Source organism: Simochromis diagramma, unplaced genomic scaffold (assembly GCF_900408965.1).
Source record: "Simochromis diagramma unplaced genomic scaffold, fSimDia1.1 OVJJ01000705.1, whole genome shotgun sequence".
In the NCBI taxonomy this organism is placed as follows: Eukaryota; Metazoa; Chordata; class Actinopteri; order Cichliformes; family Cichlidae; genus Simochromis; species Simochromis diagramma.
Window position 1 is genome coordinate 2,899,201 of NW_024387448.1, and position 15,866 is coordinate 2,915,066.

At 41.3% G+C, this 15,866-nt stretch overlaps 1 protein-coding gene across 2 annotated transcripts in view; it reads right to left on the reverse strand.

The window, feature by feature from the left end:
- The window catches only part of plxnb1a (plexin b1a), an 85,955-nt gene that overhangs the window by 47,039 nt on the left and 23,050 nt on the right, over positions 1-15,866 (reverse strand). For both annotated transcript variants that reach the window (XM_040013778.1, XM_040013779.1), the window contains exons 2-5: positions 3,570-3,675; positions 2,079-2,943; positions 1,522-1,761; positions 101-283 (exon numbers count right to left, since the gene is read on the reverse strand). In XM_040013778.1, coding sequence (XP_039869712.1) covers positions 101-283; positions 1,522-1,761; positions 2,079-2,933 — 1,278 coding nt within the window. In that variant the 5' untranslated portion in view covers positions 2,934-2,943; positions 3,570-3,675. The remainder of the gene's footprint in view (positions 1-100; positions 284-1,521; positions 1,762-2,078; positions 2,944-3,569; positions 3,676-15,866) is intronic.

Consider the following 15,866-nt stretch of genomic DNA (forward strand, 5'->3'; position numbering starts at 1 on the left):
ATATTTCCATGAGTCAGGGGTTTCTCCCTGCCTCCCACTCTGCACACCGGGGGAGGCTCTCCAAGGTCACACAGAAACAAAAACTAAAAGTCTGAGCTACCTTGTGAAGGGTCCCTTTGGAGTCTCCCAGGAATGCGATGCTATGTCCATCCCTGACACTGACTGCCACGGCGGTGAGACGGGCAGATGAGGTGTGCCATGCAGGTTTAGCTTTCAGCGGTTCCCTGTTTGCCATTGGACTTGGGGTGTGGTCGGAGCCGCAGGGATATGCCTTCAGGGTATTCTAAAACATGTGACGGGATAGAGAGTTTTCTTGCTGGTTCATCTTCAAATAAACACAACAGAGACTTTTATTGCTACAATTTCAAGCTACATTTTAATTTTTATATCACATTTCAAATACAGCTATTATTTTTCCCTTGTTGTTTTAAGTCATGCCAAACATCTAAAGCTTTAGAGCAAATAAGTTTATATTCCCACTGTTGCCTCAGAGCCTCTGAATCCTCTTAATACATTGTAAGAGGATTGCACCATAGATTAAAGCAGACTCATTCAGAGACATGGTCTCTCCTTTCCTTTGGTTTTGCAAAGCAACCACTCCAAATTCCGCTTTTCCACTAAGTCTCCGAGCTCTGCTTCTAGATAATTGGCCCTGGAGGAGGAGGAGGAGGAGGAGGAGTGGGTAGAATGAGAGATCTTTTTTTAGTTTGCTCAGTTTGTTTATTAAGAAAATAATGATAACGTTTCATCATTGCTAGGAGGGGAACTTCATGATTTAATACAACTTTATCTTCCCCGTTCATCTATTTCCTTACTTTCATTTCCTCCTCTTTTGCACTATATTCCACAGGCTTTCTCTTCACGTCTCCGTTTCTTCCCCTCTCTCCCTCTCTATTTTCTTCTGCCCGTGGCTTTCAAAAGAAGACTCGTCCTTCCTTGTCAGAGCTCATTAAGCAGTAGCACAGATGATTCAGGGGTAGTTTGGTTTATTGATCTCTAACGATCCCATTAAATGCTTCTGTGGGCTGGCAGGACCTGAGCAGTTTGCAGGGCAGTGGAGAAGGTCTCTGAATGGCTGCAGCTGGGCAGAGCTACTCCTGGGGCTTTAGAGACCTTAGGGTTTTTCAACAAGGACCTCATTACTTCACTTTCATACATCCATTATATGTAGTCACTACTTCTTCTTGTTATTACACTTAATCTTAGCAGTCCTGTCATTCTTCGTTACATGGTTGTATCTGTTTTGGCTTCCGCTGAACACTTACATCAGATTAGTCGATATAGCTGAGGTATGGGTCGACATCAGGGAATAAGTCCTTATGATAGAGAGTTTTAATGTATCTACTGTGAGGCTTTCCTGCTATAACTAGCACAAAGCATTAAGGATGTTCTCTCTCAGCAATCTGAAAGGTTCACATGAGCATGCAAAGGCTCAAAAAAAATATTTGTTTTCACGGGAAAGATCGACATCAAAAGCAGGTCAGCGCTTAATCCCCAAAACATTTACTCCTGTATTCTTACCACGGGCAGGTTGGCACAGCTGGACTTGACCTCATATTCTATGTAGGCCTCTCCTGTTCCCTCCCCCCGCCCATCTTTGGTGTAGCAGAGGTCACGGGTTGAGTTGATGTATCTGTCCAGCTCGTGTAGAGAGAAAATGCACAGAGCTGACTCATGTGAGGGATCGTCGTTAGTGGGGCTGGTGCTGGTGGAAAAGACTCCTAGCAGATCCTCACCCTGCAGACCCGGCCCGTGTCCCACCTGTTCCAACAAAGGCACAGAAAAAGGGTCAGCGTAACCCTGATGAACACTTATTCTTCAGCATACTTGTCACACTTACATGTTTCAGATAATCAAAATAATTTTAATATTAGACAAAGTTAACTGAAGGAAATACAAAGCACAATTTTAAATGTTGATTCTAGTTATTTAAGGGAAATAAATGGGGGCCACCAAAAATATTGGGGTGGCAATTCTATCACTAGTAAATAAAATGGTTAAAATAAAATGGTTGTGATGCAATGTGAAGAACCAACAAGATATCAGGCACAAGTGTTCATAATGTTTTGACTCAATACCTGGGCTGCCTGGAGCAGATTGTAACTCCTAGGTGAATGGGACTGTGATAGGCAGACAAGAGGAATTTCCACATATGAATAGTAGGAAGTGTCTTCCATGCACACTCTGGCGACATATGTCCGGTAGTCCCTTGATGGTGACTTGATGTCACGGCGGTAAAATAAGAAGTACACGTACGTGCCTCGTGTGAACGCTGTCACAAAATGATGATCATACTCCGAAAGACGCCCAGCCACAGCTAGCTTAGCTGTCTCTTCATAGGAAAAGATGGGTTTTAATGAAAGGTGGCGTGTGGAGATGGGTGGGTGGCTGGCGGTATAGCCCCGACCAACATACATCACAGTTCTATCTCCGCCACTTGGCCGCACTACCAAACCAACTGTTGACACTGATGGATCATTGGCTGCAACATACTGGGTATCCACAGGCCTCTCGGTAGAGAACAAAACCTCTCTGACTGACCTCAGGCTACGTTTCTGGCAGGTGCCCTGGTGCACGCTGCCACATGTGATCAACTCCAATGCTTTAGGATCCACCAGCAGTAATTTGTTGTGATTACTGGTTCTTCTGGCTTGGGGACAATTGGTGTCGGTGACTGGGGGCAGGCATTCTTTGCTGTCGATTACAGGTCCAGTCCTCTCTTCTTGCTCCAACCGCAGTCCATCTAAGCCATCCAGTTGGAAAAGGTGGTCCCTGGCCCCCACGTACACAGTCCCTGCAGAGGGGTCGGGGTGGAGCACCAGGTGCTGGAACTCAGTGTCATTACGGGAAAAACGGGGGTAGGAACGACAATAGACAGTGGCAAAAATGGTGAGGATGAAGAGTAAGACCAGGGTGGAGTTCCCATGTAGCATGGCAAACACTCTGAGGATGGGAAAAAAGGGTTAAAGGCTTGCACTAGCGGATATTTAAGATTGAACATCAGCATTTAATAAGGCTAAAAGCTGCTTCCATATAGCTAAGGAAAGTGCAACTTAAGAGTTTTATAGAGCTTAGGTTTAAGATCAGAATTATTACGTGTTGAAAACCTCTTAAGAATTTAAGCTAGCAAGAAAAATGCTCTTTTTTCTAACTAATGCTGATTATTCCAAGCATGCACACAGTTTAACTAAATGCCTTCAAGTAATATCCTGTACCTTTCTTATGACAGTTGCAGAAAATACATGACCAAAGCCAACACCAAACGGACCCACTATCAAGTATTATGTCTGAAACAGGATATTCCTCTTTGCCACACTAACAGAAATGGGCTCTGTATTATTATTTTGTGTCATTCCCCCAATTTATATCATTACCTGTATACATTAATATAAAGCTAGAACAGCAAATGAACTATTTATTTATCTTTGAGTGATATCTGCCCAACTGAAATTTGTATGAACAAATTGATTTGGGTCCACTGGGTGCAGACAGGTTATTAACATCTGACAGCACATTTTTGGTTTTAGCCTTTTTAAAATGGTACTTTCTTCAGAAAAATGGGATCTCACCATTTATGTTCTCTGTTCAGCTGAAGAAATTCTTCACCTTATCATCCAGAATTATATCCCCATCCTTTCATCTGTCTGAACAGCAGCAACACATGGGATATCCAATCTGTACACAAAGCAGGAAAAGAATGGCAAATTCATGACATACAGAAGCAAGATTTAAGGTGACTATTATTCGCCCTCTTGAAAATGTCACAGCACCAGCGTGTAAGATTACTTGCATAGCGTTTAACTCTGTCGCTGTGCAGAGTGCATTTAATGGAATCAAAACGCCAGCAGCCACAGTATCCCTTACCATTGGAAACATTCAAAACAACTCCTATCATTTCCCATTTCCACAGCCATCACTCAACACCTCTGAGGAAAGTGGTGTATGGACACTGAGAGCTTTCACATTACAGATAAAACTCCTTCAATTATTGAACAGGTTCCCCAGACCTTTCACTGACCTCCCTGGAAAGGGTCATATAGAATTAAACAACTCCTCTGTACAATAGTGCCTCTTTCCACCTTCTTTTTTATCCTAAAGGGAGAGTTTATGTTCATGATAGCTACTATAAACACATCTAGTCTTAACAAAACATCAATAATTTGAAACCTCGTAACAAAAAAAAATTTTAAACACTAAAAATGTATAGATTCTAATACACGAGTATAAGCCCTAAACCAGGGATATGAAGAATACTGAAACTGAGCACTGGCAAGTATTACTTCTGGCCAAACACACAGCATAATGACAGACTCTGAAAAATACGAGTGTGATATTAAAAAAAATGCAATTTTGTGCAGCATTACCTTGAAGTGCAAATAGATTTCTAAGAGATTAGACATGCAGTGCCATCTCACCTAACTGTCTACCCCCTGGGGCTGCAATCAGGACAAAGACAAGGGAGGTGGGAGGGGAGGGGAATCTCTGGAAATGGGTGTGGATCTGTGCGCATCTCTGCATAACCAGGGGCCATCCAGGAGCAGGTGCGTTTGTGTGGTAAGTGGGTGAGTGTGTCTCAGGGCCTCCTCTTTACTTATTCATGAGCAGAATAAGAAGTATTATAAGGAATAACCTCCACGCCCACTGTCAAAGGATTTGCGTCCGGTTTATGATGCACTATACACTAATACTATACACTGTGTGTGAGAAGCCAACGAGTACACTCTATTAAACAGGGCTCAAAATCGTACAGACATGGGAGGAATAGTCTTCATGAAATATGCATATAAAACAAACAAATTCTCATGTTTTATTGATTCACACTGCCTACAGCCCTCACATCCATGTTGTTTTCAATCAGGTAAGCAGCAATCCTAAAAGTAAAAGGCAATGTGACCAATGGGCGACGTCAGGAGTCCAACAGTTTTCGGCTACTGAATGAATGGTTCTCAAATAGAACTGTCCAGTATGACCAGTGTCACTGTTTGGTGTTCATGCATGTGACGGATTTTCTCAAACATCTAAAACAGAAACTACAAGAAACTGTGGATCATTTTCCCAAAGCATCTGTGTTGTCATAACCTCACACACGTCTTGCAAAATGAAATACCGCACTCGAAACTATGATCGCGTCCACTGAAACAACACGCATTGCTATCATATGCTTACATAAACACTGACGTGATGCATTCAAAACACTTCCATCAAAAGTGTTCATGTATGTTTTGGCTTCGTGAGACCATGTTACAAATGGAAGCGCATTTCCTTTTTTAATTTAATGGTGAAGTGTAATGTTTTTTTTTTGTCTTGAAATAACATTAACAACACTACATGTATACTACTCAAGAAAAAGAAAATTGAAAGGAACACTTTTAAATCAGAATATACAGGGTGGGCCATTTATATGGATACACCGTAATAAAATGGGAATGGTTGGTGATGTTAAAGTCCTGTTTGTGGCACATTAGTATATGTGAGGGGGCAAACTCCTCAAGATGGGTGGTGACCATGGTGGCCATTTAGAAGTCGGCCATCTTGGATACAACTTTTGTTTTTTCAATAGGAAGAGGGCCATGTGACACATCAAACTTATTGGTAATGTCACAAGAAAAACAATGGTGTGCTTGGTTTCAACATAACTTTATTCTTTCATGAGTTATTTACAAGTTTCTGACCACTTATAAAATGTTTTCAATGCGCTGCCCATTGTGTTGGATTGTCCACAAGTTTCTCTTTGTTCACAGCCATTGACATGTCAAAGAGGTTAACACGTGAGGAGCGGATCGAAATTGTGTTGATATCTGGTGAACGCAGTAGCTGGGTCATTGCAGCAGATTTCAATGCAAGACACCCTACGAGACCACCCATCTTCCATGCTACAGTTAGCAAACTGCTTGCTAAGTTTCGTGAAACTGGTTCAGTGTTGGATTTGCCAAATGTGGACGCAAGAAAACTGTCACTAATGAAGAAACATCAGTGGCTGTCCTAGCTTCATTCAGCAAGAGCCCAGAGCGTAGCACTCACCGCATGTCACTGGAGAGTGGCATTAGTCGAACATCTCTTCGGCAAATATATTAGCTACTCACAAATGGCACCCTTACAAACTCCAGCTACTGCAGCACAGAATTTGCAGAATGGGCAAAACCAAAATTGGAACAGGACCCTCAGTTCACGCAGAAGATTTTGTTCAGTGATGAGGCAAACTTTTATGTGAATGGTGAAGTTAACAAACAAAACCACCGCTATTGGTCTGACACTAACCCTCATTGGATGGATCTCTCCAAGACTGTTGGAACAGCAAAAGTGATGGTTTGGTGTGGTATATGGGGTACAATGATAGTGGGTCCATTCTTCATCAATGGAAACCTCAAGGCCATTGGACATTTGAAATTGCTACATGATGATGTGTTTCCCTCTTTATGCACTGAAGCTGGCACATTCCAGCAAGATGGTGCACCACCACATTATGGGTGCCAGGTCCGAGCATTCCTAGATGAACAGTTACCTGGAAAGTGGATTGGTCGTCGTGGGTCCATTGAATGGCCCCCAAGGTCTCCCAATCTGACCCCCTTAGACTTTTATCTTTGTGGTCATCTGAAGGCAATTGTCTATGGTGTGAAGAAACGAGATGTGCAGCACCTGAAACTACGGATACTGGATGCCTGTGCTGGCATTTCTCCTGCAGTGTTATCAGTGTGTGAAGAGTGGGAGAAGAGGGTTGCATTGACAATCCAACACAATGGGCAGCACATTGAACACATTTTATAAGTGGTCAGAAACTTGTAAATAACTCATGAAAGAATAAAGTTATGTTGAAACCAAGCACACCATTGTTTTTCTTGTGACATTACCAATAAGTTTGATGTGTCACATGGCCCTCTTCCTATTGAAAAAACAAAAGTTGTATCCAAGATGGCCGACTTCTAAATGGCAACCATGGTCACCACCCATCTTGAGGAGTTTGCCCCCTCACATATACTAATGTGCCACAAACAGGACTTTAATATCTCCAACCATTCCCATTTTATTACGGTGTATCCATATAAATGGCCCACCCTGTAGATTTAAGTCAGCTAAACTTGTGAGATACTGATCTGGTCAGGTAAGTAGCAGAGCGGGTTGTTTCAGCTGCAGTTTCAGCTGCTTTGGTGTTATTGAAATTAACAAGAAATGCACTAGAGGGGCAACAATGAGACAATCCCCAAAACAGAAATGCTTTTACACATGGATGCCTCTGATATTTTATTGACTGTTTTCTCACTACCAGCAGCATGAGGCAATACCTGGACCCTACAGAGGTTGCACAGGTAGTCCAACTCCTCCAGGATGGCACATCAATAAACATGTCATTGCCATAAGGTTTGCTATGTCTCAGTGTCAAAAGCATGGAGGAGATTCCAGGAGACATGCAGTTACTCTAGGAGAGCTGGACAGGGTTGTAGAAGATCTTTAACGCATCAACAAGAATGGTATCTGGTCCTTTGTGCAAGGAGGAACAGGATGAGCACTGCCAAGGATGTAAAAATGACCTCCAGCAGGACACTGAGGGTGGCCTGAGGCCCCGCCCTCCTCTAGTGGGTGCTGTGCTCAGTGTGAACGGCTATGCCTGGCTTCATGAGCATGAACTTAATACATGCTCAATGGTCGCATAAAGCATAAGTCATAAAGAGTCATAGCACAGTAATAAAGTTGACTTTAAGACTTCTCCTTATAACTTCATAGGTAAGGTTTGCCAACATTGGCTAACACTAGCTGTCTTTTGCTAATGCCTGTACTAAATCAGCTATAACATAAAAAATTACTTTGAGGAAGCTTCGAAATTTAGTTTTTTGGGGTGTTTATATTTGTTTACGTATGAATGGGATTTCATCTGTAAGAGAACGGTTGTTGTCACTGAAAGTCTCGCATTAGGATCATAGAAACACTGCGGTGCTCAGACTAAAAGGGGTTTGTTTTTATTTTACAGGTTAACGTAATAATGAAGCTACTATAATTCAGTGGATCCAGTAAAGTACAGTGTACCGTACTGTGAAATATATTCTGGTCTAGTTGTGATACAGCATGCTGCATTTGATTGCACTTGGATGGAACTATGCCAGCCGTTTCCCAGAACAATTTTTTTTCTTAAGAGGGACAATAAAGACTAATTTAATCTACTCCAATCTAAAACTAACTTAAAACAATTACTGTGTCAGGGCTAATAACTTGTTAAGCTGGATATTTTAGGCCTATCTAGCCTCTGTAATGGAGAGCCTGGGAACTATTCTACACAAATTCTCACTGCCACTCTTAACAGGCATCCTCACCTGCTCTTTGACCAGACAACATGACGAGGTCAACATATTTATAGCTAACGGTGACCCCATTGCCATGGGAACTTCCTCTTGCTAGTCATCAGTGATGTCTTCCTACAAGCTACCATGAGATCAGACTGAATGACTGTGGTGTGGGGCAGAGTGGAGAGGGATGGGAAGGAACAGAGACGTGAGAAATACAGTCGTAGTCAATGTAAAAGTCAAAGAGGGGAAGTCCGATCTGGGATATTTCTGTCAGTGTATAAGACCTTTTAAAGATAAGCAACATTTTCGCTTCATCCATCAATGAAATGAGCAATCATTAAATTTGGATTGCTTCTTCTAAAAAAAAATCATTTAACTCCATGTCTTTCACTTCATCCAACAACTTTCATTTCATAACTTTTAAACGTTTCCTGTCCTTGAGCTCTGCTTTATTCACGACATCTGGTCTGTAGAAGTGCTTGGTAGTCAAACAAATACCAGTGACACCCTTTAGAGCTGCAAAGGGGCGGCCTCTCTCATGCCTTTCATCAACAATCTCCAGTGTTCATCAGTTGTGTCTGGTATGCAGCATATTCAGCCATGGGACGCAGTCCAGCAACCTATAAATAACCTTGTTGGCCCATTTCAGCTGAAAAGGGGAGGGGAAAGGGTCGTCATATAGAAACTATGAAGTAAACTGTGACATGTAAACAAAGCAAAAGCAAAAGTTTATCTGGGATTTTCTCACAAATGTTATATTTTCATGTTTCTTTTTGGATGATTTGGCTACTAAAGAGATGATAATTAGTTTAACCCAATAAACTGTAAGAGAAATGGTGATTTACTGTACTGTGTTTGTGCTACCCAGCATATTTAATGACCTCTATAAATGTCTCAGAATGCGGTCTCATCTGTGAACTTTCACCCTACCCATTCCTGTCGCTCTTTCTCTCTGTCCATGTTTATTAATCACTGCGAGAGTCTGCTGTGCAAGTTCATTTCTAAAGCTCCTAATGAGCCGCGACAGCCCACTGACCACCAAAGACCCCATAAAATATGTGAGTTCAACAGCGCAGAGACAGTGGGGGGACACTGGGCCCGGAGGCATGGAGCACTGCCTTGCATTGTTACGTAGTGGTGGGTTGGCTGGCGTCTCGCCCTAGGCCCCGGGCTCTGCAACAGTAGCATCTGTGGATCCCTTCCAGAGAATACAGTAGAGGAAGTGGCAAAGGATCTGTTAGAGATCAGCAGGGCTTTCAGTGGCCACACGCAAATAGGATGCAAGTGAGAATATACAGAACAGGAACATGTATTTATCAGGAAATGCTTGAAATCGATTTATGACAAAAAACTGCAGAGAGCTTTGTGAGACTGACTCACTACAAACAAAGTTTATGAGAACACTTGCAGTGTTTGTGAGGTTTCTAATGATGGTGGAGAAGAAGAACTGAATTTTTTCAGTTGCAGACATCCAGATAAAGATAAACAACAAACAGCAAATTCAGCAGCATCCTGATCAGAAGCAGAGAGTAGCTGGAAGTAGCTTCAGTTCTTTGACAATGTGTGTGGTAGCGTACACTAGTAGCGTACACTAGTTTCCCTGACCCAGGGGTGGCCAACTCCAGGCCTCGAGAGCCGGTGTCCTGCAGGTTTTAAATATCACCCTTATTAGTTCATTACCAGGCCTCTGGTGAACTTCAAGAAATGTTGAGGGGGTAATTTAGCCATTTAAATCAGCTGTGATGAATCAAGGACACATCACAGCTGATTTAAATGGCTAAATTACCCCCTCAACATTTCTTGAAGTTCACCAGAGGCCTGGTAATGAACTAATAAGGGTGATATTTAAAACCTGCAGGACACCGGCTCTCGAGGTCTAGAGTAGGACACCCCTGCCCTGGTATAAAGGTAGAAGCAACAACAAGAAGAAGAAAAGAACAAGGGTAAATTAATAATTTTAAAAAATCTGCATCAACAGAGGTGTTCAAGTGTGAAATATCTGTAATGAGAATTAGCACTCACCGACTTTCTCAGTCTAAAAAGAGTGGGTTCCTATTACCAAGTGGATGACTTGAAGTATCTCAGGATCACGTTCACCAGTAGGGGAAGAGTTGAGCAGAAAGTCTCCACACAGTTGTGGTCAAGTGCAATATGAGAATGAATGTATGACTGTGGACATAATGTTCTACAGTCCTATGCTCACCAATGACCATGAACGGGGGGGGGTAGATCACAGATACAATCAGGGGACATTAGTTATCTTACGAGGGTATCTGCGCTCAGACTTAGAGACAGGTTCTCCGGACAGGAGCTCAGCTATTCAGTCAAGATGGTTGAAGGATCTCATTGAAATGCTTTCTGGACCCAGGACGGAAGAAGGGAGGTCTGTTCATTTTTGCTTAGATTCCTGCCCCCACAACATGGATGCAGATGTGAAAATACCCATGAGTCAACATTAAACTATTCATTTGCAGCAAGTTCTGGATCGTGTTTTGGTTGTGTGAGTGCTTGGAAGCATGATGCGCATATTTTTTATACAAATGATGATTAGATTGTCAAAGAAGAGAACAAAGGTTTGACAGCTGGAGTCTTCCAATCAACCATCAACATGAACAACAGTGGAGCATATCCCTGATAGACAAGATGCCATTGTCTAGTGTTGTGTGTCCTGCAAGCATAGCATACTACAACTACTGGAACAACAGTGTGGTTGCTGGTTGTGTCTCTCCACTTAGATAGTTAGATCAGTATGTTTAGATCACTAATATTATGAGAGGCAGATGCACACATGCTTGGCCTTTTTCCATATCCGTTGCCCTCTTTAGGGTCAATGGCCATTTCTCCCCCCGCAGTTCACATGCAGACACAGAGGGTCTCTCTCTCTGTCCCTCCGGTGTGCTGAAGGAGCTCTCTGTCTGCTGCAGCAGGGAATAGTGTCCCTTTCACAGCTCTCTGACCAAGTGGCTACAGTTAACGGACACGGGATAAAAGCCACTTCCCTTAAAAAGAGAGTCTACCCACACATGCACTTACTTAGCCCATTTTATGACAGGATCCTTTCACCCTGGAGGCAGTAGTGCTCTGCCCGGAAGAAGCAGGTGTTGAGCCTAGCTGCTTGGTCCAGCGTGTCTCCCTCAACCTGAGATGCATTGTAAGCGCAACTGGCTTTCATCTGCCAAATCTAATACTAATTATCTCCTGCTACCTCTGCACCAGTGTGCTAACAAAACTGGTCTATGAGTAAAAAAGACCATTCATGTCAATATAGCAGGTTGATGCCACTATGAAAGAAAGAAAATCTAATTTTATCTTTATTTTATCAGATCACCAGTGTTAAAAAAAAACAAAAAACAATTAAACTTGCATTAACAGAAGATATAACAACACATCACAGTAAAAAATAAAGCAATGCAGGCTGAATTCTATTTACTGGTTCACATTGTGTAAGATTAAAACAGCAGAATATAAGAGCCATTAACAGTACAGCAGCTTTTCCTGCTACAAAATGTTAACATGTCTTTTGTGCATGAGGCAATACTGAAATAAAAATACCTTTAAATAGTATACAGCATTAAAAAACAATTACTTGGCGCAGTAAATTAAAGTATAAAAGCACAACTCAGCATTAGAAGTTTAAAAGTTCAACAACCTGCATTTGCTGCTGAACTGGTAGCAGATATTTAGGAAAGGAAAAATGTTGTTTAATACAATCCAACATGGATTTTGTTTTCTTTTAACATGAGACACAAAAAGATAAAGGCTCATTTAAAGATGTGTCATTAGTTAATTGAGATGAATTATATTGTATTGACATCAGCACCTACGATTCAGTGGCAGTCAAGCTCTGATATTTTAGCCAGCTAAGCCTTCATTAGAGATTCGTATGAATCAGGTAGCTGCTATTTATCTTAACGGTCTTTACTTGCCAATTTGCTGTGCTACCTAGTGTTAAACTGAGAGCCACAGCTTAAGCAGCATCCAGCTATTTAATTCAGTCACTCATGAGAGACAGGATGCTTTAAAAAAAAGCATGCATGACGTAGCAAAAAAATATATTCCTGTTTTGGTTTGTACAGCCAACATAAGCTAGATCGTTAGCTGGATATTTTTGTTGCTAAGAGTAGTCCTAGCAGAAAAAATGAATGTGTTAAGGACAATCCAATGCCTTTAAATATGACATTAATTAAATGCATTAAAAAAGCCAACTCATTCACCTAATGACACAGTCACACACACAGAAAAAAAAAAAAATAGCATGGCAATCACTTTTTCCCATCAACGATTGATTGAGAATAGTTGTGGCGACCACTTTTGATTGGTGGGAGGCAACCTGCCTCCAAACTATCCCTCTCAGACTGACTACAATTCACTCTTAGACTGTTGGAGGTTTGTAAACACCTGTCTTCTAATACATAAATACAGATGATTGTCGACAGGTTGCAATCAATCTCAGTCACTCTGTGCCAGTGAGTCCATGTCATCTGCAATGGAGAACCAATGTTGTCAAGCACCTTTATCATTTTACAGTTAAATTGTAACAATGCAAAGCAGCTATGTTTTTGTGCAAAATTCTGGACTCTGAGGGCAATTCGATTTTTTACGATTTATCACAACTATTCACCATATTTTAGTTTTAATTTAAATGCCAACTTGACCCCATTCAGTCCCAAACTCATGGCACAGTGATGCAGTCTTCTTGTCTTTTGGAAGTCATTTTAAAGATGCCAACTGACTGCAAGCAGTCGCAGACCCGGTGTTCATCTTTAAAGTAATCTTTGTTCAATGCACATAACCAGGATCATTTTGATATTACTGCAGTCTCACTAATGTTTTCCACAGTGTAACTGTAGCATAGATGTAATGCAGCAATTACAAATGTTTGGGTTGCTTTTATTAGCATACATTTTGTTAGTAATGACATGTAAAAGGTCTTTTGACTGACAGTTGTGGTGGTGGTGGCAATCATGATGATAATATTTGTTTAAATATTAATTTCACCATGCCCATGATGAAATAAATTTGACTTTTCTCATGAGGAAAATATAAGAGAGGAAACTGACAGCGCCTCAAATATCTCCTGAAGCGCAAGAAAGAGAAAATGAGTCTATCAGTTATTTTTAACACTTTGATGTATCATTGATCTTCATCTATTTTTTATACCCTGCTCATTGGAAATTCTTATAAATAGTTCTAGTGTCAAACACTGTGCAAAAGGTTTACATGTCAGCTTCTGACGAGAGAGAGTGACATTTCCATTGTACGGTGCAACTGGTTCCTCTGTGCATAAAACAAAGTCTTTGACCTTTTGACGTAGACTAGGTGGGAGAGAGGGGCAACTTATGCTGTCACAGACATATGACAGACTGGAACCGATGGTGCTGCAATTCTTCAATTCAACATTCAACAGGCAGAAGGATCAAAGAACAGTCAAAAGGAAGCAGGGGGTGGACGGGCTCAGCGAGAGGGAGGGAGAGAAAGAGAGACAGGACAGAGAGTGATTGACAATTGCAGCTGAGACTCAATTTTAACTTTAATCGGGGAGCAGCAAACGGCTGTGGGACCTAACTGGCTCTGGAGGGCAGTAAAATATGGCTTCTTAATAACTATGTCTGCTATAAATCTCAAAGTGGATATTTGATTATAGTTTTTGATGAAATACACAGCCTCCACAATCCCGTCTATCTCAAGAGGTACACTTTGAACTAAAACTGAAACTGGACCATATAGTTAAATGAAGATAATAATAGTGAGAAGTGTGTGCTTTCATTGTCCCGTGTGTGAGAGAGAGTGTGTTAAGTGGCCCATGGTCAGATCCTTAGAAGGAGCTTCTGCTGAAAGGGCTGTACCACAACAGCATGGACAGCAGCCAACAAATGCTGCCACAATTACAGACCTCAAGTCTCTGGCCTCCATAGGAGAGTAAGTCAGTCAGCCATACCGGGAATGACAACATGAGAAGAGAAAAAAAAAAATCAGGAAAGGATGATAAAACAAAAACTGCACTAAAACCCATCTTCAGTTAGGCCGACCACCTGTCATCTGCAGCTTATATATAACGAAGGACAGATATTATTAAGTGGTATTACATTTTTGTTTAGCTTTTCAAGTACTGAACTAGTCCTTAAAACTTAAGACAATCTAAAGTGAATACCAGAACTCAAGCAGTGTATGAAACTGCTGAAACGGGCTAACGAAATGACGTTGCGTTCCAGATTGAGTCAGAAGCTGGAATTTTCAACTGTAAGGCCACCTAAACTCGGATTTCCAACTAACAATAACAATCCAAGACTACTTCTTAGAGTGGGATGTAAACGTAAACAGTAGTCTAAAGAGCTTGGAAAGAAAAGCGTCTGAACTTCTTTAAGTTGCTTGAAGTCGTTTCACCTCTCATCCCAGAAGCTTCTTCAGTTCAGTTCTCATCCTTCTCAGATGAGAGGTGAAACATCTTCAAGCAACTTAAAGAAGTCCAGATGCTTTTCTTTCCAAGCTCCTTCGACTACGATGACCTGGATGACTGAGAATCTTCACAGACATACAACATAAACAGTAGTTAAACTTTAAGGATTTAAATCTGTCTAACAATGTTATGTATCTGTGACTCTGACCAGGCTCTACCAATCAATGTGCCACAGCTTTTAAGTGACAAAAAATGTATTCCTAGTGATGCATGAATGGCTCTACCTTGCTCAGAAGCAAAACAAGTCCTGTTTTTTCATGCTTTTCCAACTTTACAACTAGAACACACTGACTGACGTCATGGCTGACGTCACTCCCGAGTTCCAAGGTATGAATTTTGAGTCAGCTGGAACACTGCACTATTATTGTAGGGTGTTTTGTATTATTGGGACTTGCCCCTTGCAAGGAGGAAGTGTTTCTGTACGGGCCACTTCAGGCTGGCTCTGAAAGTACATTAAAGCCCATACACTCCATTGTTAAAATGCATAACCTGATAGCTTTAAAAAGCATTTCTACAGTATGGTACAAAGCACAGTTTGAGCCTCTATTAATATTTTTCTCATTCATAACAACTGCAAAGTGTATGCAAATTTTCATAACGCATCTTTTTGAACGCTGTTCAGGCTGAAAAGTTAGTAAAAAGTTAGTGCCATTTATTGTTATTAGAAAGTACACCATATGGACAAAGTACCAGACTAACCACAAATATGAAGCTCCCAGCACATAGGTTTTGAGCTGATGTTAACCCCAGAAAAAGTTTGGAACTCCAGTTACAGAGTGTAACTTTGATGTATTGTGCACATACTGCTGCAATGGTTCACTGAACACTTTGGAACTCTTTGAGGAAAGGGCAGAATTTTCTGAGACTGGCTTATTGGAACGGTAAAGTACCATTAAAGTACCACACTGGAATTCAGTGAGCTTTTTAGAACAACCCATCCTTTCACCAATGTTTGTCTAAGTAGATTGCATGATTTTTAATGCCTTTAGTAATGGCAACACCTGAATTCAAAGATGCGTATGGCCCAATATGGTTGTCTAAAAAGTGTATGTATGTAACGCAGTTTATGCCCTGCTAACTTTTTCACCCATGTGTGGTCATTCTTAAAAATGTAATTAAATGAAAAATCTAAA